Source organism: Salminus brasiliensis, chromosome 19 (genome assembly GCF_030463535.1).
Source record: "Salminus brasiliensis chromosome 19, fSalBra1.hap2, whole genome shotgun sequence".
Taxonomy (NCBI): domain Eukaryota; kingdom Metazoa; phylum Chordata; class Actinopteri; order Characiformes; family Bryconidae; genus Salminus; species Salminus brasiliensis.
Window position 1 is genome coordinate 2,695,271 of NC_132896.1, and position 24,150 is coordinate 2,719,420.

At 46.4% G+C, this 24,150-nt stretch overlaps 1 protein-coding gene across 3 annotated transcripts in view; it reads right to left on the minus strand.

The window, feature by feature from the left end:
• The window catches only part of smpd3 (sphingomyelin phosphodiesterase 3), a 62,948-nt gene that overhangs the window by 17,616 nt on the left and 21,182 nt on the right, over window positions 1-24,150 (minus strand). Inside the window, exons 2-3 of one of the 3 annotated variants that reach the window (XM_072663306.1) lie at window positions 12,336-12,586; window positions 10,730-12,240 (exon numbers count right to left, since the gene is read on the minus strand). In XM_072663306.1, coding sequence (XP_072519407.1) covers window positions 10,730-12,202 — 1,473 coding nt within the window. In that variant the 5' untranslated portion in view covers window positions 12,203-12,240; window positions 12,336-12,586. Of the gene's footprint in view, window positions 1-10,729; window positions 12,587-15,027; window positions 15,101-24,150 lie in introns of those variants that run through there. The other 2 variants (XM_072663305.1, XM_072663304.1) reach the window with 2 other exon arrangements.

Sequence of the window (24,150 nt, forward strand, 5' to 3'; positions counted from 1 at the left end):
AGAGAGAGAGAGAGAGAGAGAGAGAGGGGTGTATACAGAGAGAGAGAGTGAGATATAGATATGTAGAGAGAGGGGGGGTATATAGAGATAAAGATAGAGGGAGACAGGGGTGTATAAAGAGATAGGTAGAGAGGGGGGGGTTAAATAGAGAGAGAGCGAGAGAGTATACAGAGATAGGTAGAGAGGGGGAAGTAAAGACAGAGAGTGAGAGAGAGAGAGAGGGGGGTGTATAAAGAGATAGATAGGTAGAGAGGGGGGGTTTAAAGAGAGAGAGTGGGGTATAAAGAGAGAGAGAGGGGGGTGTATAAAGAGTTAGATAGGTAAAGAGAGGGGGGGTTTAAAGAGAGAGAGCGCGAGAGAGAGAGTGGGGTATAAAGAGAGAGAGAGGGGGATGTATAAAGAGTTAGATAGGTAGAGAGAGGGGGGGTTTAAAGAGAGAGAGCGCGAGAGAGAGAGTGGGGTATAAAGAGAGAGAGAGGGGGATGTATAAAGAGTTAGATAGGTAGAGAGAGGGGGTATAAAGAGAGACATCAGAGTCATTGCTCTCTCTGTTCCTCTAAACACTAAAGCTGGATTCTGAGTGACGGGGCCTCAGAGGTGCCCAAACAGCATCAAGAGGACAAACGTTCCTCATCAGTTTGGTCTCATCATCACTTACTCATCCCGCTCTGCTGAGGGGTGTGAGAGCAGGAGAGCAGGAGAGCAGGAGAGCGGAACAGAGCACCGAAAAAAGGCATTTCTTTCAGATGTTGTTGAAATTGGGCGCGGCTCTTACTGGCTCTGCCATTACCTCAGTCTCCTCACCAGGACGAGCAGTCTGCCATTACTGGAGCTGCATCCTCTACAGCAGTGTCCACATCTCTCTCTGTCTCTCTCTCTCTCTCTCTCTCTCTGTCTCTCTCTCTCTCTCTCTCTCTCTCTCTCTCTCTCTCTCTCTGTCTCTCTCTCTCTTTCTCTCTCTCTCTCTCTGATTTATGGGGCTTGGCTGTATGAAGTCTGATGTAATTTGGACCAATGAAGGTTTTTTTAAAGGTAGATTACAGAGCCGCAGCCCGAGAGCCCAACCCTCTCTTCTACTCCGTCCCTCCTGAGCTGTTCAGAAGCCAGAGACCTTCAGCAGGGCCTTCAGTCTGACAGAGCTTCAGGGGAAGACACTGGACACTCTTGGATGAATAGTCCTGCCACTCCAACTCAACATAGAACTATTGGATGGAGCTCATTGCATCCATCATTTCATAATTCCAGAGAACACAGTTCTTCCACTGCTCAATGGTGTGGGCTAGAGGGGTGGAGAAGGTGGAGCTGTGTTCTCTGGTGTGATGGATGGTGGAGCTCCATCCAGTATCCATCCAGAGTTGGGGAGTTGAGGATGATGAGGTGGGGTGGTGATCATCATCATCCAACATCCTGACCTCACTAATGTACTCTTGTTGCTGCATGCAATCAAATCCTCACAGCAATTCTCCTCCAAAGCCTTCTTCCTTGGACAGTAGAGACAGTTACTCCAATAAAAGCAGGATCCACTCTTTTGATTTCAGAAGAAACAATGAATGAGCAGGTGTCCCAATACTTTTGTCATTTGATGTTTATTTTTAACATCAAATAAAGTGTTATAACTTAATATTAGTGGGTCCTCAGTTAATGTATGTATGTATATGTGTAAACACAGTCCTGCACACTGGATCAGTCAGTAAACAACAATGAAATAACTATTAATTAATTAAATTAATTAAAAAATGACTTCAGAAATGTGTCTAGACTGTCAAAAGCAACGATGGCTATTGAAAAACTGTCTGCATACAAAACCATAGAGTACACACTGCACCAGGCAGCAGGACACACTGCGTTTTCTACAAATAATGATGAGGAAGGAAGCGGCCCACATTGACAATCTAGGGCTGGCTAATTAGTCCAATATCTCTAGCTTCAAAAAAGAAATCTGGATCTCTCTCAATCAAAGAATAAACGAGCAGCGAGGCTCTAAATATTCACCAGAACTTTGTGCTGCAAGTGGAACATCTGATTGGGTTTAGGGTAAGGCCCCATTGCAACTGACAGCACTGACAATGGGACAGGATGCATCCGTGAGCACCATGCTGCCCAATAATGCCAGGCATGGGCTAGAGGGGTATATATAAAGCCCCCCAGCATTGAGCTGTGGAGCAATGGTGATGGTTGGCGAACCGTCCAGTACCTTTATGTTGAGTTGGAGTAGCAGAACTATTTATTCAACATCAGTACCTGACCTCACCGATGCTCTTATGTGGCTGAATGCAATCAAACTGACCTCACAGCAATGTTCCAACACTCCAGTGTAAAGCCTTCCCAGATGAGGAGAGGCAGTTACTGCAGTAAAGGGAAAACCAACTCCCAGCAGGTGTCCACAAACTTTTAGGTAGGGTCTGATAGGGTTAACCCATTGACCCTGCTGCAACTCCTAGAGAGCAGCCACCCAAAATTGCTGTCATAGCAGGCCCAGAAAAGAGCAGCGCGCTCTCCGAGGTCCTATGGTGGGTAAATACGGAGGGAATGGAAAAGCAGGTTAAGCCTGGTGTACTGAATTACACCGGCGGTTGTGAATCTTTATTGGAAATCCATTTTTTTCCCAGGAGTGCTTTTAATCTGTCTGGCCATCTCAGCTTTAAATCTGTGTGTATTAAATATCGAGGGAATCAAACACACCAGCTCTGTGGACGTGTGGAAGCTGCAGCAGCCGTGCGTGGCCTAGTTTGTGACAGTATAGAAGTGAAACGGATAACATGGTCAGTCAGTGTTGCTGTAAACGGTCACCAGGTGCCCCTAGTAGAGGCATGAGTAACTAAATGATTCAGTATGTACAATGATTTGTTGGTTGGTTATCTATAATAATCGATTCAGTGCATACACTAAATGATTCAGTACCTACACTAAATGATTTGGTATCGACAATTAATGATTTGGTATCTACACTAAACAATTTAGTGCCTACACTAAACGATTCAGTGCCTACACTAAACGATTCAGTGCCTACACTAAACGATTTAGTACCTATACTAAACAATTCAGTACCTACACTAAACGATTCAGTGCCTACACTAAACGATTCAGTGCCTACACTAAACAATTCAGTGCCTACACTAAACAATTTAGCATGTACATTAAATTATTTAGTATGTACACTAATTGATTCCGTATCTACACTAAATGATTGAGTGTGTACACTAAATTATTCTGTACCTACAATTAAGGATTTGGTATCTACACTAAATTATTCTGTACCCACAATTAAGGATTTGGTCTCTACACTAAATGATTCAGTGCCTACACTAAACGATTCAGTGCCTACACTAAACAATTCAGTATGTACACTGAATGATTCAGTGCTTACACTAAACAATTCTGTATGTACACTAAATGATTCAGTATGTACACTAAATAATTTAGTACCTACACTAAACAATTCAGCATGTACACTAAACGATTCAGTGCCTACATAAATAATTTAGTACCTACACTAAACAATTCAGTATGTACACTAAACGATTCAGTGCCTACACTAAATAATTTAGTACCTACACTAAACAATTCAGTATGTACACTAAACAATTCAGTGCCTACACTAAACAATTTAGTATGTACACTAAACGATTCAGTGCCTACACTAAACAATTCAGTATGTACACTAAATGATTCAGTATCTACAATAAATGATTCAGTATGTACACTAAATGATTCAGTGTCTCCAATAAATGATTTAGTATGTACACTAAATGATTCAGTGCCTACACTAAACAATTCAGTATGTACACTAAACGATTCAGTGCCTACACTAAACAATTACTTATGTACACTAAATGATTCAGTGTCTCCAATAAAAAAATTAAGTATGTACACTAAATGATTCAATTCCTACCCGAAATGATTCAGTATGTACACTAAATGATTCAATACCTACATTAAATGATTCAATGAACGCTATAACAATAAACCAGGCCTTTAGGTTTTAAAGCAGGGGTGGGCAATCACGGTCCTGGAGGGACTCAAGCATCCCCAACTGCCAGGTTTAGTAGTGGTCAGTTCAAGCAGGGGAAAGCAGCCCCCGGTGCTCAGCCCTGCGTTTAAACAGTGAGAAGTCTGCTGTTTTATCCCACCAAAGCAACAACCCAGACTTCTCTACAGGCCTCTCCTCCTGCTCACCCAGTCCAAGCTCATTTGTTGGAGTCCACTTCCATCCATCCTCAATCTGCTGCTGCGTTCCTCCTCCATCTCTGCTCCTGGATCAGGATGTTTTCTGCTGCTCTTACTCTGAGAGTGCTGAGAGGTTGTTTCCCCCCTCGTTGAGTTCAGTCCAAAAAGCGAAAAGGCCCAAATGCCCAATTATCCCGAGTGGATAAAGTGCAAGCTCCACATTTTAGTGTGGAGAGGCTAATAAATGGAGCTGTTTGTCTGCGCTGATTTGTAGAGTTAATTACATTAAGGGACAGTAATGAACCACTGCCATAGTCCTCACCTCCTCCCCTCTTCAACAAAACTCTACCCTCTCTCTCTCTCTCTCTCTCTTTCTCTCTCTCTCTCTCTCTCTCTCTCTCTTTCCCTCCTTCTATTTATCCCTCTCTCTCTCTCCTCTCCTTCTCTCTGTTTGTGTCCTTGAGAATGAATATTTTAGGCAGTTACCCATGCTTGAGTGGATGTGTGTACTTGGAGACTGACAACAGGCGGAAGAGATTTCATAGGAACTGATGTGAGTGTGTGAGTGTGTGAGTGTGTGTGTGTGTGTGAACCCACTGAAGGGCCTGATAGTGCCCCTTTATACACACCACCTTTAGCCTGCTAACAGATCCCACAAGCACGGAGAATTCCAATTAGTGCTCTTGACATAATCGCTTATTTGTAAATACACACACGGTCCTACACACACACACTCACACACACGCACACACACTATCTTAATATACTTCTAAACAGTCCCCTCAGACCCTGTGGAAGTAAGTACGTCCAGAGGAGTGAAGGCTTTTACCTGCAGCTCGAGACAGCAGTAATTTACACCTGCCATGATGTTTCCACCCAGCTGAAAGCTAAAGAGCCACAGGGGCCTCACTGTGAGCACACACCGCACGCTCCTGCTCAACCAACCACAGACATTAAACCAGTGGAATATCTACATTTACTCCAAACGTCCTCTCTTCACCATATATATATATAATTATGAATATTATGACCACCTCAATGAACTAGGCCCATTCTATCAACTCCCCTGACCATATAAAAGCACTGTGTCCATCTGTATCTCTAACAACAGACTCTTTTCACCCTGTTCTTCAATAGTCAGGACCCCACAGGGCTGAGCACCAGGTCAACAGGTAGGTGGTGTATGGGTGGTGGGTCATTCTCAGCACTGCAGTGACGCTGACTGACATGATGGTGGTGGTGGTGGAGAGTGTGTTAGTAGTGTGTGTTGGGCTGCTGGTACGAGTAGTGGATCAGACGCAGCAGTGCTGCTGGAGTGCTTAAACACCTCAGTGTCACTGCTGGACTGAGAACCATCCACCAACCAGGAATATCCAGCTAACAGCTGCTTCCTGTGGGCAACAGCGTCCTGTGACCACTGTTGAATGCTTTATGTGGTGCAATGAATAACACCACTACCTGCCAGTGAGCTACCACACCCTGTGGGAGACTGGGGTTCGACTGCCTGGGGTTCGAGTCAGTCTCTGACTCTACATCACGAAGGTGGAGCAGCTACCCAGCTAAAAGAATAAGATCCTTGAGAATCGTTTGGAGGTTCTTCAGTTTGAGACTGTGGAGGAACCTTCAGAAAAGTTCCTCGATTTTTGTAACAGTGTAGGTAGGAGTGGACAGTGAGTGGACAGACCCAGTGTTTAAGCACTCCAGCAGCACTGTTGCGTCTGATCCACTACTCGTACCAACAGCGCAACACACACTACTAACACACTCTCCACCACCATGTCAGTCAGTGTCAGTGCAGTGCTGAGAATGACCCACCACCCACCAAATTCTACAGTCTGCTCTGGGGTGGTCAGTCCTGTGGGGTCCTGACCATTGAAGAATAAACAGGGTGAAAGGAGGCTATTAGAGTATGCAGAGGACTACAGTCTGGAGTTCTAGATCTACACAGTGCTCCTGTATGCTATATGGGTGTGTGTGTGTGTGTGTGTGTGTATATATATATACTTAGACAGACACTCACATCTACAAACACACACACTTATACACATTCATACATAACAGAACCAGGACCCCAGCAGAGACATGCACAAAACAAAGTGAGACATTCATACACTCACATTCACACACACACACACACACACACACACACACACACACACACACATCCTCCTCGGAAACAAACAACCAGCCCACCCAAACCCGCGCTGACTCTGGTCCCATTGAGAGTACAGAGAGCTTTTAAATAATAATAAGTGGGATAAGAGCGCGCTCTGGAAGCTTTAATTAGAGAGGTGCTCTCTCTCTCTCTCTCTCTCTCTCTCTCTCTCTCTCTGTCTCTCTCTCTCTCTCTCTCTCTCCTACGGGAAACTGTTTTAATTAATATTCTCACTCTGTACACACCCCTCCCTCCCTCCACCCCTCCCTTCATCTCTCTCCATCTCCCCACCCCACCCCACCCTGATTCCTCTCTCCTCGCCTCACGCTCGATCCCGCCAGCCTGCCGAATCTTTATCCAGTACCGGCCGTCCGGACTCCCGCTTTACCGCGCTGCTACGCTGGGGGTACATGAGGGGAGGAGGGAGATGGGGGCGCCAGTATTCCAGCTAAGGGAGCAGGACAGTCTCACGCTCTCACTTTGCACTTTCCATTTCTCATGCAATTCTAATGTTCCCCTAGAAAACAACCAACTATATGTTTGTGGACACCCCTTCTAATGAATGCATTCAGTGTTGCACGCATTGCACTGACACAGACACTCACATGCCAGGCGTGGGCTTATAGAGGGGTGTAAAGCCCCCCAGCATTAAGGAGCTGTGGAGCAGTGGAAGAGCTGTGTTCTCTGGAATGATGGTGATGGAGCTCCACCCAGTCCTTCAGGTGCTGATCATCATCCAACATCCTGACCTCATTAACACTCTTGTCGCTGCATGCAATCAAATCCTCACAGCAATGCTCCTGCTCCAAACTCTAGTAGAAAGTCTTCTTCTCTGGACAGTAGAGAGTTACTCCAACAAACGCAGGATCAAGCTCTTAATTTCAAAAGAAACTAATAAATGAGCAGGCGTCCCAATACTTTTGTCTATATGGGGTATGTACAGTCTGCAGGTGTGTAGTTCGTGCCCTCTCTCATACTGTGTGTATTATTAGATACCATAGAGACACTGAACAGGGAAGCAGACAGACAGCTGTCAATCAATTGCCAGACTTGACTGTAGCACTCTGTGTGTGTGTGTGTGTGTGTGTGTGTGTGTGTGTGTGTGTGTGTGTTTATGGTGGGAGCGTTGTCAGCGACTGGCACACTGTTGCTCCACAAACAGTATTTAGTGTCTATCAGCTATGACACACACACACACACACACACACACACACACACACATATGCAGACTTGTCACGCAGTCAGTGGCAACAGCAGTTGCTGAAACTGGGCCTGAGGCCTTACTGCCAATTCAGGGATGAATATGACCCCTACATCTCTCTCTCTCGCACGCTCTCTCTCGCGCTCCCACTCTCTCACTCTCACTCACATACACACACACTTAACATGATCCCTCCATCTCTCTCTAAAGAGCCAACCATGCACACATTAACACACCCCAAAGGTGTCAAACCCACCCTAACTCCTCCACAGCTTCCCTCCAGGGACGTGAAACAACCCCAGAAAGCATGGGCGTCCGTGTCTCTTTGGGAATTACGGATCAGGCACTTCAAAAAGACCCTCCGGGCTACAAAGCCTGCGGTTATAAATTATTCAGCGTGTGTACGCAGAAAGCACTTAGCCAGAGTCAAACCTGACCAACCCCTGTCCCAATTTAACCCTTTCAGGACACACTTGTAGAATCTTCTGCATATCGATCAGCCATAACTTTATATATTGTGTAGGTCCCCTGTCGGGCCCCTCCGCAAGACCTCGGTCCAAGGTGCCCTGCTGTGGTATCTGGCATCAAGACTCAAGGCTCTGACGCAGATTCAGCGGTCAGCCTTCCTTGGAGCACTTTTAGTAGATACTGACCACATACTGCATACTGGGGACATCCCATAATCCTTATCATAATCCTTATGGTATAACCCCTTCCAGCCTTGTGCTGTGAAACAGTGGATCTCCATCCAGTCAGTAGCTTTGGGATGAGCTGGAGTGGCAGAACTAATCATCTAACATCAGTACCAAACCTTACTGTGGCTGAGTGCAATCAAATCCTCACAGCAATGTTCTAACTTAAACTTAGCCTTCTTAAAAGAGTAGAGGGAGTTGCTGCAACAAAGTGGGCCAAAAAAAATTGGAAGTTTTTCAGAAGAAACACTGTACGAGCAGGTGTCCACAAACTTTTGTCCATTCTTGTATGTGATGCTGGTGCTCTATTTAGCTTTATAAAGCTTTGTTTAGCTCCACTCGGAGGTACAGAGGTGTGAATAAAAACAAACAGAGAATGAGAGATACAGTGACAGCAGTGCCGGGCAATGCCGGGCGATGCCGGGCGACGCCGGTCATTCTGGAGTGGCCGGGATAATCCCTGAGGCTGCTTTTGTCACATTAATCCTCTCATCGTTTGCATAGGTTTGCATGAGATTTAAAAGGCAGAGAGGCAGGAAGGAGGTTCAGAAGTGGAGCACAACTGCTGTCGATGTGCACAGCAAACCAGCCTAACCACGCCACAAAACACAGACTAGCAAAGGACAGGAAAGACCACTGTGAAAAAAACGAGCTTCCGCTCAACGCAGGGGAGCTGCATTTATGCTCTGACTCAGACTGTGATGTTTATCAATCATGGGAAATTACTGAATCATCCTTACAACAAATCAAAGATTCCTTATTCGGAATAGCTGGTAATATTGTACATTAGTGGGTGAACAAACACATACACTATATGTCCAAATATTTTTGGACATCCCTTTTCATGAATGCATTTAGCTGCTTTAATTTGCACCCTTTGCTGACAATGATGTGCAAAAGCACACACACCAAGCTTCAGCCAATAGAATAGGACTCTCTGGAGCAGATCGACATCATGGACCTATCGGCACCATGCTGCCTAATGCCAGGTGTGACATATAAAGGGGTATAAAGAGTCCCAATACTTTTGTCCATATAGTGTACTGTAGAAATATAATGGTTAATCACAAATGAAGCTCTAAAGCTTGGCCCTCACCACACCCCTCACTTTTCACAGTTACTAGATTCCCGCCCAACAGTCCCATCTCTCAGGACCTCAGAACATCTTGTGGAACAGGGCTTCAGGGGGATCAGAACCGATATGGAAGATACTGTGCTGTACAAGTTCAGTCCTTTGGTTCAGCTCAGATTGACTCTGCTTGGTATTTATGATAATCTGCCTAGTACAATAAATCACTTCTCTTCACATATCCCAGCTTATGGAGCCAGACTGGGTTGGCTCGGCCAGATGGATTAAGGGCCTTGCTCATAGGCCCATATGGGTATTGAACTCACAACCCTGTGATCAATAATCCAGAGCCCTAACCACTAAACCACTGCCTACTGTCCACTGCCTTGCCCTGTACCTAGAAATTATAGTGTGGCCCGACATGCTGAGCCATATTATTCAGCTGTAAAATGACAGAGGTGTCCGAATGACACTGACGATTGCATTATAATAAAATTAGCATACAGAATTCATCATATTTCTAGTGGAGATCAACAAATGTCAAGACAGACAACACAAAATATTAATTGCATTAAATAAATATTGAATATAATTTATAATATTATCATTTCTTTCCATTTTTTTAGACAAACATCTTAAAAGTTTTGAGCAAAACATCTACAATTTCAATATATACAGTATATATATATATATATATATATATAAATTATGTACTGTACTATATACTGTATTGAAATATTGCTAACTGTCTGTCAAGTAATTGTGGATGTTTTGCTAAAAGAAGGGAAAGAAATGATAATATTATAAATAATATTCTGTATTTATTTATTTTTATATATTTTTTGTGTTGTCCGTCTTGAGATTTGTTGATCTTCACTAGAAATATGATGAATTCTGTATGCTAATTTTATTATAATGCAATCGTCAGTGTTATTCAGCCACATCTGTCGTCTTAGAGTCTTCTAGCATTAATTTTCCCACACATTTAAACTGCCTTGAATTTTGTTCAGCTTTCTAGCGTCCTACTGATTATTCGAACCCTGTGATCAATCACAACATGAGCATATTAGCATAATTGTATCTACTCATATTCCACTGTATGCTTAAAAACATTACACCTGGTCACATTACATGCCTAATATCTGGACTGTATCCTGATGCAGGTTCGCTTATTGCACTGCAATCGCTACAGGCCCCACACCTAAAAGGCCTGTATGGGTAGTTCCATGTTGGCCCCACACTTGGATGCCCACCAGGGTCAGTGATGGGAATAGGAGGGTATAAGCAAGGGCTGTAAACTGCACACGGGGCCTGGATGGGACCCATGCAAGATTAGGGTGGGCAATGTGTAACAATAGGGCCCATTTGGTCCCAGTATTAACGCATGTACTCAGAGACCACGCCCACCTGGAACAGGTGTAATGTGAATGTTTGAAGCTGCTCACCTTGGCGTATAGAGCTCCCTTGGATGCGAGGGCGTCCTCTGCACGGCCATTGGGATAGCATTCATAGTGTGCATCTAGGATGGGGTAGCGGCTGGCCAGGAGCAAGCCGCTGTTGAGGAACTTGAACCGCGAGCAGCAGCCCTTCCAGCCGTAGCGGCCCACGTCGCTGAGCACGTAAGGGAAGTAGCGGTGCAGCTGCCGGCAGAGCCGCTCCGACGCCCTCCGATCAAACACTTCCTGCAGGCAAAGGAAGTCCAGGTTGGCAGGGAAGAAGGCAGAGATTTCATGGTCGAAGCCGTCGTCTCCGTGGCGGCGCTTGCGACCCGTGGGCCGCTTGAAGACAGATGCGCGGTGCTGCGAGAGCGTGTTGTTGGAAGAGATGCCACCACCATCTGTTGCGCCATGGAAACGGGTCAAGGATTCTCGGGAGGCAGTGCGACTGTGAAGGCTTCCAGTGTCTCCTTCGCTGGGGCGATGGTTTCTGGTCTCGGCTGTCTCCGGTTCAGGGGAGGTGATGCTGATCTGCACTGAGGAAGGATGCACTGGACAGTCGTCTGAGCTCGGAACCGCTGTCGTGGAATGGACCGGACATTCTCCGGATCCTTGAAGGTCTCCAGACTGGTGAACCGGGCAGTCCGAAGATGATTCCTCGAGGCTGGAGTGCAGGGGACACTCGGCAGTGTTCTGGCTGTTATGGACCGGGCAGACTGAGTTTGTCCCTCCTGAAGAAGAATGGATGGGACAGTCGGAACTATTCTGGCCATTATGGATTGGGCAGTCTGAGCTCGATCCTCCGGAAGGATGCACAGGACACTCGGACACAGGCTCACTGTCCCCGTCGCTGCCAGTCGTCGGCTCTGGGCGGTGGTCTAGCGAGGATGTACGTCGGAAGCCTTGTGTGGCCAGGCTGCAGAAGGATGCGGCGCTGATCGAGGTGTTGGTGGGCGAATCGATGTAGATCTTGATCTGTGGGCGACTGGCTCCGTTGCGGATCCGCTTGCCCACCTCCCGTGCCCTGCGCTGCGTATCCGCCAGGTTATTGAACCGAGCCAGAGAGTCTGGCAGCAGGCACACGTTGGCACTGCCAAAGCAGAAGCTGCGGCCTTGAGGGCGCCATTCGCTGGACCCTGTAGTAGTGGACGGCCCCTGTTCGGCCCGGTGGGCGTCTGGTTTGCGGTATGAATAGATGTATGGGTGCCTGGAGGCCTGCAAGGGTGCCCAAAGCAGAAAGCCTAGCAAGGCGAAGGGTAACGAGGCCAGCAGCAGTACCAGGTATAGCGGTGTAGAGATCAGCACCCCCAGAGCCAGGAAAGAGCAAGGGTCCTGCGAACGCCTCCGCTTTTCCAGCGAGGTGGCAACACAGGAGGCCAGGAGCCTGTCCAGCATCCAATAGCAGGGGAACACCAAGGCCCAGGACAGGCTGCTGAGGAAGCTGAGGAAGGCACTCGGGTAGGGGGAGGTGTGCAGGACCATTTCCGTCTCTCGCAGTCTGGTCCAAGACTTAACTCGAACTAGTGAAGAAAGTGATAGAAAATGTAAAAACTGACGTTTAAAAAGAAGCTAGAAAAGCCAACCCACACCCCTTAAGAAGAGAAGGAGGTTCTACATGGTTCCGTGGCTGCGGTCTACTGATACTGTCAGAGTTTATCTCGGTTTGAGGCTTCTGTTGAACCCTTCTTCCCTCCCCAGCGAGGGCCCCTGCTGGAGGACTGCAGGTCTACAACCTTCCGGAGAATCTGGTCATCTTGTCGGCTCAGAGGCTCCCAGGGTCTTGAGATGTTCTACATTCATCAGCTGCAAAAGGCTGTTAAACTGCCAGCGCCTTCATCACCATCATCAACATCATTAGTGTGGAACCTGCAGGTAACCAGAAAGAAAAAAGAGAGAGAGGGAGTCAGCTGAAAGCGAGGAGCATCTGCAATCAGCGAAAACGGGAAAACTAGTTCGAACCCAAGCGTTCGTGGAAATCATGGTGAGTAATGCATAAAATCAGCTTCTCACGGAGCTCAGAGAATCAAGGAGAGTTTTGTGCTGCAGAGGTTCTTCAGCAGCCGGCTTTTACTGATTAGCATGTGTGTGTTTGGGTGCATGTATGTGTGTGTGGTGCTTCTGTGCTTGATCAATAGCTTCTCAGACAACAAATCAATCAGTCTCAGTAGTGATTACAAAAGCCCCTGTGTTCTGACCACTACACACACTTAGCTAAACTTCAAGCAAAACTTCAAACAAAGCTTCTCATCTACTCAAAGCACTTATGACGTCCTTCTGTTTTAGCTTAGGTTTGAATAGATGTAGATTAAGGTGTAGATTTAGTGTTAGGTAAAATTTGCTGTAGGTGTAGATTAGGGTGTAGGTTAAGGTTGGGTTAAGGCTACATTTAAATGTAAATTAAGGTGGTGGTTAAGGTGTAGGTTGAAGCTAAATTTAGGTGTAGATTAAAGTAAAGGTGTAGGTTAAGGTGTTGGTTAGGATTAGGTTTAGATGTGGATTAAGGTGTTGGTTAGGTGTAGGTTAAGGTGTAGATTAAGTGTTAGGTTAAGATTAGATTTGGGTGTAGATTAAAGTGTAGGTTAAGGTTAGGTTAAATTTGCTGTAGGTGTAGATTAAGGTGTAGGTTTAGGTTGGGTTAAGGCTACATTTAGATGTAGATTAGGGTGTATGTTAAGGTGTAGGTTGAAGCTAAATTTAGGTGTAGATTAAAGTACAGGATGCCGCCCACAGGATGCTGCTGTTGGCTGGATATTCCTGGTTGGTGGACGGTTCTCAGTCCAGCAGTGACACTGAGGTGTTTAAGCACTCCAGCAGCACTGCTGCATCTGATCCACTACTCGTACCAGCAGCCCAACACACACTACTAACACACTCTCCAGCACCACCACCATCATGTCAGTCAGTGTCACTGCAGTGCTGAGAATGACCCACCACCCAAATATTACTACCTGCACTGTGGTGGTCAGTCCTATGGGGTCCTGACCATTGAAGAATGAACAGGGTGAAAGGAGGCTAATATGCAGAGGACTACAGTCTGGAGTTCTAGATCTACACAGTGCTCCTGTATGGTCAGAGGCAGCTAGAGTCAACTGAAATCCTAACAAACTACAGACCTCCACCTGTTCTCACACACCTGACTGAATGCTATAGTGTCTAATTAAGGGGCTCTATGGATCCGATCAATTTGACTCTGAATCTTCTGGAATGGAAATCCTCTCCCTGATTAAGGCCTGCAATTAAAATGCACCTGGAGATATTCTGATGTAGCCTTGACACACACACACACACACACACACACACACACACTTCATGCCATTGATATTCAAGTCCTGTTCTTCAGATGAACTGCTCTTGAACTATTTCTACACTGTGTCCAAATGTTTGTGGACACCCCTTCAGCTACTTTACAATGCACCCATTATTGATACGCATGTACAAAAGCACATAAACAGTCCCTGCAGAGAAGAACTGCCAATAGAATAGGACTCTCTGGAGCAGGTAAACAGGATGGACCTGTTGGCACCATGCTGCCTACTAATGCCATGCGTGGGCTATAGAGGGGTCTAAAACACCCCCCCAGCAGCATCGAGCTGTGGAGCAGTGGAGGAACTGTGTTCTCTGGAATGATGGAGGTGGTGGAGCTCCATCCAGTACTTTTAAGATGAGTTCTTACGGCAACAAAAGCAGGATAAGCTCTTTTTTAATATCCTTGATTTCAGAAGAAGCAATGAATGAGCAGGTGTCCCAATACTTTTGCCCGTACCGTGTGTGCCTTTTGCACTGCAGCATTTAAACCAGTGCATTTTTAAAGCTGGTTAAAACAGGTTAAACTGTTTGTTGCCACATTTCCAGCATGATTAACTGCGCCAGAAGTGAAAAGGTTCAGGATTATGCGTCCATCCATCCACCAGTGATCCCATCATTCCTGCCTGACACCTGACCTTCGTACAGGGGCAGATGGAGGGATGAGGGCCGGGTGAACAGACAATAACAATAACACCTCCCACCCAAATGTCCGTCTGCCTTGTCCGATCCTGCCAACCACTGTAATCCCTCCGAGTGATGCCGGAGAAGGCAGTGTGTTGAGTAATGAATGACACACACACATACACACACACACACACACACACATACACACACACTAACAGCACATGCATGCATACTGAACATACAGGCCATGACTACGAAGAAGACATAAAGAAAATCAACACAGTTTAAAGCTTTTCTTACAGTAGCTGTCTCCCTCCATGCACACACACACACACAAAGCTGCGGGTGAATAATATCATTCGGCAGAAGAGCTTTACCCATCCCAGCTGTGTAATCTGGCCTGGCGGGCTGTCCTGTCTGCGGGAGCACGGGGAACTGACCCTCTTTTTGTGTGTTCAGGCGGATTTTCGTAGAGCGTCAGTGCAGCTCTGCTAAAAGAGTGAGTGCACTGAGCACAGGAAAAGGAAGAACACACCAAAACAGCGCACAGAGGCTTTGCAGCTGTGCGGACAACCCACACACACGCACACACACACACACACACAAGCGTGCACGAGGGAAAAGGGGGTGATGAGCACGCCTCCTGTTCACACATTGCACACCAGCATTCAGGTCACATACACATAAACACACCAAGTTCACACGCTTGCCTCGACACAACGTCAGGGTGTGATGAAGATATCCTATATGTCCAAAAGTTTGTGGACACCCCGTATAATAATAAATGCATTAAGCTGCTTGAGGTTGCAGCCATTGCATACAGATATGCAAATGTAAGCACATAGCTTGTCTAGTCCCTGTGGAGGACTCTTAGGACTCTCAGGAGCAGATAAACTAGATGAGCCTATTGGCACCAAGCCAACTAATGCCAGGCGTATATATATATATATATATTACTTATATACTTTTGGAATGATGAGTTGGGGGTGATGAGGTGGGATGGTGGTGATCATCATCATCATCCAATATCCTAAACTCACTCCCAGTTTGGTACTGCTAATTAACCCACCCGTTCGTAGCCCCCCCCCCCCCCCCAGCACTAGAAATGCCCCTAGGATGGTAAGGACTTAACACATGTGAACAGATGCCTGTGCTGACCTACATCACATGAAGGAAGAAAGCTCCATCTTCCCATCCAGAGACTCTCTTGTGCTCTCTTAGACTGGATTGGGATTCAAACTCATGATCCACACTGTTATAGCGGTAGCGCATTAGACCACTGAGCCATTCGGAGCTCCAGAAGAAAGAAACAATGAATAAGCAGGTGTCCCAATACTTTTGTCCATTTGGTGTACATATATATTGCTGCCGTCGGAACAAAACAAAACCTTCTTTTTCACTTTTGTCCATAATTGTGAATCTGGCCGTTGTTCTTTACATTGTTTCAGAATTTCAGGATGAATGGACCAATAGAAATGCTCGAAAATTACTAAAGTCTTTTTACAATGACTTCATTAAAGGCACCGGTATAGCTGCTGATTCGAGGCTATGTGTGGCAGTGTGACAGTGTTGAGACACACTCACACATGTGGTACAACTACTGTACATTAGCACATTCGGATCATCACTGTTTGAATAACATTCTATAAATAAACAAACAAACACTGACTGAACTGTGAGCAGAGCGCTGTGATGACTCCTCTTTCCCAGTCCACTCCTGCAGAGGTGACTCATCTACAGCTCGCCAGGGATGCACCGATCCGATATTAGGATGGGAAATCGGTCACGATATTAACAAAATAAGCTGGATCGGGTATCAGACAATTAGGCCGATCCATGGAACCCATCCTTTCACTTTAATTTGTTGGTGTGAGACGGCACTAAATGTGTAAATAAATCAATGACAAATGGCAGTTTAGTACATTTCTATCTGTGTTAATTTGTTATATTATATAAAGTAATGTTAAGGTCAATCCTGATGTCTTAAGTCATCGTCAGTAATGAGGGACGGCCTCTCCGTCTTCCTTAATTAAAGAGCAGAAGCTCTGGTAGGGAGCTGTAGGGATGCACCGATATGACTTTTTCAGTTTCGATACCGATGCGATACATAAACTTTGCATATCTGTCAATACCCGATACAAGTCCGATACCATTGCTGAATTAATAAACCGTGCATATCACCCTGTGGGAGACCTTTCAGCAATGGTATCGGACTTGTATCGGGTATCGACGGATATGCAAAGTTTATGTATCATATCGGAACTGAAAAAGCCGGATCGGCTCGGAGTCGTGCAGCTTTCTGTGGCATCTGTGCTTATGCTGAGATGATAAACTGGGATGTTAATAAATAAAAGACGTCACATAGTTTCACAGATAAACTGATCTAAAATTACGTGATCATAAAAGCGCAACTGAAAAAAATATGAAATATGAATTAGGCGAAATGTGGTGCTAATAAAAGTAAGTCGTCCAAAAGTTTGTGGACACCCCTATTTTAAGTAGCAGTCATTGTTGACACGGCTGGTTAGTGCCTGTGGAGAGGAACTGGACTCTTTGGAGCAGATCAACAAACATGAACCTGTTGGCACCATGCTGCCTAATAATGCCAGGCGTGGGCTATAGAGGGGTGTAAAGCCCCTCAGCAGCACTGAGTGGTGGAGCAGTGGACGAAGTGTGTTCTCTGGAATGATGGTGTTGGTGCTCCTGACTTTGCTAGCATTCTTGTCTCTGAATGCAATCAAATCCTCACAGCAATGCTCCTGCTCTTGTCCTTCTCTGTACAGTAGAGACAGTTACTCCAACAAAAGCAGGATCAGCTCTTTTAATACCTTTGATTTCAGAAGAAACAGTGATTGATGAGCAGATGTCCCAATACTTTTGTCCATATAGAGTATTGATGACTGAAGTGGAGCTGAGGAGAACTCTCCTCGCTGACAGACTGGAGAACTGGAGAACAGGAAAGCAGAGTGAATGGAGGTGTAGGAGGCTAGGCGTCTCTACACACCTCTGCACACACACTCATACACACCAACATACACTGCAAAAGGAATCTGGTGCAGAGGCCTGTGGCTGGTGGCCTACATGCATAATACTAAAGAAGGCACGCTCTACAGGTCTACCACAGGCTTAAGTTGTGTCATGTAGGCTGGGTGGGCTTCGTTTACCCTGAGAAGACCCCAAACACACTCTGCACACTGTTACACCACTGATCCCTAACACACTCTGCACACTGTTACACCACTGACCCCTAAGACACTCCTCACACTGTTACACCACTGACCCCTAACACACTCCACACACTGTTACACCACTGACCCCTAACACACTCCTCACACTGTTACACCACTGACCCCTAACACACTCCTCACACTGTTACACCACTGATCCCTAAGACACTCCTCACACTGTTACACCACTGATCCCTAACACACTCCTCACACTGTTACACCACTGATCCCTAACACACTCCTCACACTGTTACACCACTGACCCCTAACACACTCCTCACACTGTTACACCACTGATCCCTAACACACTCCTCACACTGTTACACCACTGACCCCTAACTAACACACTCCACACACTGTTACACCACTGACCCCTAACACACTCCACACACTGTTACACCACTGACCCCTAAGACACTCCACACACTGTTACACCACTGATCCCTAAGACACTCCTCACACTGTTACACCACTGACCCCTAACACACTCCACACACTGTTACACCACTGATCCCTAAGACACTCCTCACACTGTTACACCACTGATCCCTAACACACTCCTCACACTGTTACACCACTGACCCCTAACACACTCCACACACTGTTACACCACTGATCCCTAACACACTCCTCACACTGTTACACCACTGATCCCTAACACACTCCTCACACTGTTACACCACTGATCCCTAACACACTCCTCACACTGTTACACCACTGACCCCTAACACACTCCGCACACTGTTACACCACTGATCCCTAACACACTCCTCACACTGTTACACCACTGACCCCTAACACATTCCTCACACTGTTACACCACTGACCCCTAACATACTGTTACACCACTGACCCGTAACACACTCCACACACTGTTACACCACTGACCCCTAACACATTCCTCACACTGTTACACCACTGACCCCTAACACACTCCACACACTGTTACACCACTGATCCCTAACACACTCCTCACACTGTTACACCACTGACCCCTAACACACTCCACACACTGTTACACCACTGACCCCTAACACACTCCTCACACTGTTACACCACTGATCCCTAAGACACTCCTCACACTGTTACACCACTGACCCCTAACACACTCCTCACACTGTTACACCACTGACCCCTAACACACTCCACACACCATTACACCACTGACCCCTAACACACTCCTCACACTGTTACACCACTGATCCCTAACACACTCCTCACACTGTTACACCACTGACCCCTAACTAACACACTCCACACACTGTTACACCACTGACCCCTAACACACTCCACACACTGTTACACCACTGACCCCTAACACACTCCTCACACTGTTACACCACTGATCCCTAAGACACTCCTCACACTGTTACACCACTGACCCCTAACACACTCCTCACACTGTTACACCACTGACCCCTAACACACTCCACACACCATTACACCACTGACCCCTAACACACTCCTCGCACTGTTACACCACTGATCCCTAACACACTCCTCACACTGTTACACCACTGATCCCTAACACACTCCTCACACTGTTACACCACTGACCCCTAACACACTCCACACACTGTTACACCACTGATCCCTAACACACTCCTCACACTGTTACACCACTGACCCCTAACTAACACACTCCACACACTGTTACACCACTGACCCCTAACACACTCCACACACTGTTACACCACTGACCCCTAACACACTCCTCACACTGTTACACCACTGATCCCTAAGACACTCCTCACACTGTTACACCACTGACCCCTAACACACTCCTCACACTGTTACACCACTGACCCCTAACACACTCCACACACCATTACACCACTGACCCCTAACACACTCCTCACACTGTTACACCACTGATCCCTAACACACTCCACACACCATTACACCACTGACCCCTAACACACTCCTCACACTGTTACACCACTGACCCCTAACACACTCCACACACCATTACACCACTGACCCCTAACACACTCCTCACACTGTTACACCACTGACCCCTAACACACTTCACACACCATTACACCACTGACCCCTAACACACTCCACACACCATTACACCACTGACCCCTAACACACTCCTCACACTGTTACACCACTGATCCCTAACACACTCCACACACCATTACACCACTGACCCCTAACTCACTCAACACTGTTACACCACTGACCCGTAACACACTCCACACACTATTACACCAGTGACCCCTTACGCAGTCCACACACTGTTACACCACTGACCCCTAACATACTGTTACACCACTGACCCGTAACACACTCCACACACTGTTACACCACTGACCCCTAACATACTGTTACATCACTGACCCGTAACACACTCTACAGAGTTATATCAAATGTAATAAATAGTGAACATAAGGAATGCTTCCCACCGGTTTCCTAATTATTATAATATTAAAATAACTACTCCTAAATTGTTATTGCTGTGATTGTTATTATACGGTTTTTACTATAACATTTGAATATTACAATATTGTTAGTGTTTTAAGAACATATATTGCCAACATTATCATGATTGGGGTTGTTTTTTACACAATAAAAGCAAAATATTATCACAGAAACTACATGAATGAAAGTTATTATAAGATTAGAGATATAAATTATTGTTTATTATAATATATAAAATAAATAATAACAGTAAATAACTTTCATGATTTGAGCAGTTCGCAGACGAGGGAGTAATGAGGATTGGTGCAGATGTTTCCATTCAGGCATCAAGCTAAAATAAACCTGCATGCTTTAATAAAGAACACACACACACACACACACACACACTCACACACACATCTGTTCAGCTCCTTTATCACCTTTCATCAGTCTCTCAGTGTCTCTCTCTCTCTCTCTCTATTTTATTTCCGGTGAAAGTTGGCTGCGCTGGCTTCCTCTGCACACGTGTGTGTGTGTATGTTTGTATATGTGTGTGTGTGTGCACTTTAGAGCAAGTAGGTGACGCCCCTCTGAGCTCACGCTGGGGTATTTGTTGCCATGGCGACCTCATTGCATTCATCTATGAGATGTAATGACGTTGTCCATCACACTGCTTGATGGCCATTTAACACAGTCTCACACAAACACACACATACACACACACACACATTTTTATATCGCTTTCAGGGCAGTTTATTACACAAAAGTGACAGAAGGTGAGTGCTGCTATCAGAAAAGGTCAACACACACACAAATACACCGTATCCAGAGGGTGTGTGTTTTACACCATAAAGCCCTATCAGATCTAACTCAGGCTGAATTAAACACACTCAGCTTCCGCACAGACAACTTTCCACTGAAGCCAGGCGGCCTGAGAGCACTGCCTGCTTGACTTTCCCCTCCTTCTGCATACTCCTGGGCTCCCCCTACAGGTAGAAAATGTATTTCACTGTTACACCATTGCTGTAAATGCAAATCAGTGGGCCTGTGGGCCCCCTAATGCACTGCAGTACACGTGCATTTCTGGACAAGCTGAGAGCTCCAGACGCTTTATCTGAAGGTAGAGAAGCATGTGGGCTGAGGCGGCAGAGTAATACTACAGGATCTTACACTAATATGACTCGGGTTACGCAGCGTGACATGGCATTTAACCTTAGATCTGCAGCATCAGAGCCATGCTGATGTGAGAGTGGTGGTGCTCGGATCGCTGCTACTGCACCAAGACCTGCCTTATACCCCTCTAGCCCACACCTGGCATTAGGCAGCATGGTGCCAATAGCTTCATGATGTTTATCTACTCCAGAGGGTCCTATTCTATTGGCAGTACTGCTCTACAGGGACTAGACAAGCTGCCTGTGTGTGTGCATTAAAGAAGCTGAATGCATTCATTAGACTCACTGGACACTGTACCTTTAGCTTTAGTTAGATCACTGGGCTAATGATGACAGGGTTGTGGGTTCTACACCCATGTTTGGCAAGCTGCCGCTGTTAGGCCTTTAACCCGCTGTCCTTCCCGGGCTCCACAGCGATGTCTGCCCACAGCTCCAGGCATGTGTGGTCACTAATATCATCTGTGTCCGACACTAACGGTGAAGCTCATGATGGCTTCATCTTGTGTTCAGGGATTAGAAGGGGCGTCCACAAACTTTTGGACAGATAGGTTTGTATACCCACATTCCTTGCTAACGTTACTCGGATCTTACAGCTGACTGTAGTGTCGCAGTCGAGACCACTGAAGGCGAGGCCGAGTCACGACCTATTCCGCACCCCTGATTACAACAGTAGCTGACAGCTCCCAGTGGCGATTCTGCCTGCGGACTGGAACTCTTACTGGTTGAATGCGTTGGTGCAGGAGCTAGGTCAGCTACGTTCTCTACGATCTCTCTCTGTGTTCAGATGTGGTTTTACCATCCATTAGATGTCCTTCACACTGGTCAGCAAACAAGAATACCCTGTATAACACTCCTTGGACAGGGCACCAGTTCACCACAGGGTCCCACACACACCCATTTGAGCAGTTTAGCATTGGGCAATGAGGGCTTAGCGTTAGTTACCTCCTCTGTAGTGCAGTGGGAACACATTGCCCTTTGATTCAGAGGGTTGTTGGTTCAATTCCAGCTTCCTGCAGTCTAAGCACAACACACCCAATCACCCTTGTTCAGCTTTCTAAAAGGGCAGAGGTGGCTCAGTGGTGAGAGCTCTGGGCTGTTGATGACAAGGTTGTTGGTTCGATACCCGGGCTTAGCAAGCTGCCACTGTTGGGCCCTTGACCCAATGCCTGAGTGCTGGAGTTGGCTGCCTGCTGCTCTGGAGGGGTGTGTTGACTCACTGGACACTGTACCTTCAGCTTTAGTTAGATCACTGGGCTAATGATGACAGGGTTGTGGGTTCTACACCCATGTTTGGCAAGCTGCCGCTGTTAGGCCTTTAACCCGCTGTCCTTCCCGGGCTCCACAGCGATGTCTGCCCACAGCTCCAGGCATGTGTGGTCACTCATATCATCTGTGTCCGACACTAACGGTGAAGCTCATGATGGCTTCATCTTGTGTTCAGGGTTTGAGCCCAACCCCTCCGTTCAGAGCATTCACGGCCACTGCGCCTTTTTGAGACAGCCACTGGCCAAGAGGCTACAGCCAAGCGGGCATGGCTTAAATGCCAGCTGATGCCCACTGCCATAGTGCCCTTGAGCAAAGCACTAACCCCTGTCTCTGTGCTTGGATTTGGTCAAAAGCACCAGCCAGCAGGCCGATTCCAGCTGGACGCTGCCGTCTCGGCCAGGCTGCACGCAGGCTGTTTAAGATGCTAATGAGTGCGGCGTGTTTGTGCAGGGATTATAACTGTTAGATCCTTGATAATCCCTCATTTAACAATCCAGGTTTTACACTCTATCAATCTGGCAACCGAGTCCAGCCACTCAGCTACGGGATGCTTAGTAAGGATCGGCACGGAAACCTCAGGAACGTCTGTTTCTTACAGGAACATTCTTTGGGCCAAATCTGCACAGCCGCCACCCCACCACCCTCCACCCACCCCGATCAACAGTATCAGCTGTTCTGAAGCCTGAATGTTGATACTTCAGTCACTGATGATAGACAACAGTGAGTCACACAGCATGAGAAACCACATATGCCTATATAAGTCTATTTGAGAATTTGATCATTAAGGCCTGCAGTTAGCACCATGCTAACGCTAACTGCTACCGGCTTTAGAGTTTACACTAATGTATTTGAGTAGTGTACCCTGTGTACCCTGGCCAAGCTCGGGCATGGTTAACCTTAGCCTGAGCAGGAAACCTGAATGTGGCGTTCGTGATGGCGTCTTGTATGAGCAGCACGATTAGCAGACCAGCGCTGCGCTGTGGGGGAGCATCTATAAGGCGTGAGAGAGATGTGTATCAGCGTGCCCAAAACCACTCCAAATAAGCCACAATGTACACACATCTGCATCGCCTGCCCGATCTGGCCTGCACATGTCTGCTGTCCGCTTACTGACACTTCACTTATTCCTGGATACAATGAGGAAAAGCTACCTCAGTATAATATGCAGAGCAGGGGGGGGTTCCAGGATTGGGGAGCTTCAGTTTCTAGAGCTTTACAAATCCACTGGTTATGGTGTTCAAATAGTAATAGATTAACCAGTGTATTATTATTGTTACTGTTATAATAAAATGAATTATTTATAAATATTAAAAACAACAGTATTAGACTGTCACATAAATGCATGGCTCTAATTATAACCTGTCAGTGCAACTTACAGACAGATACACACGTTATAGCAAGCAGCCATACTGACCCTGTCTAAGTTTTT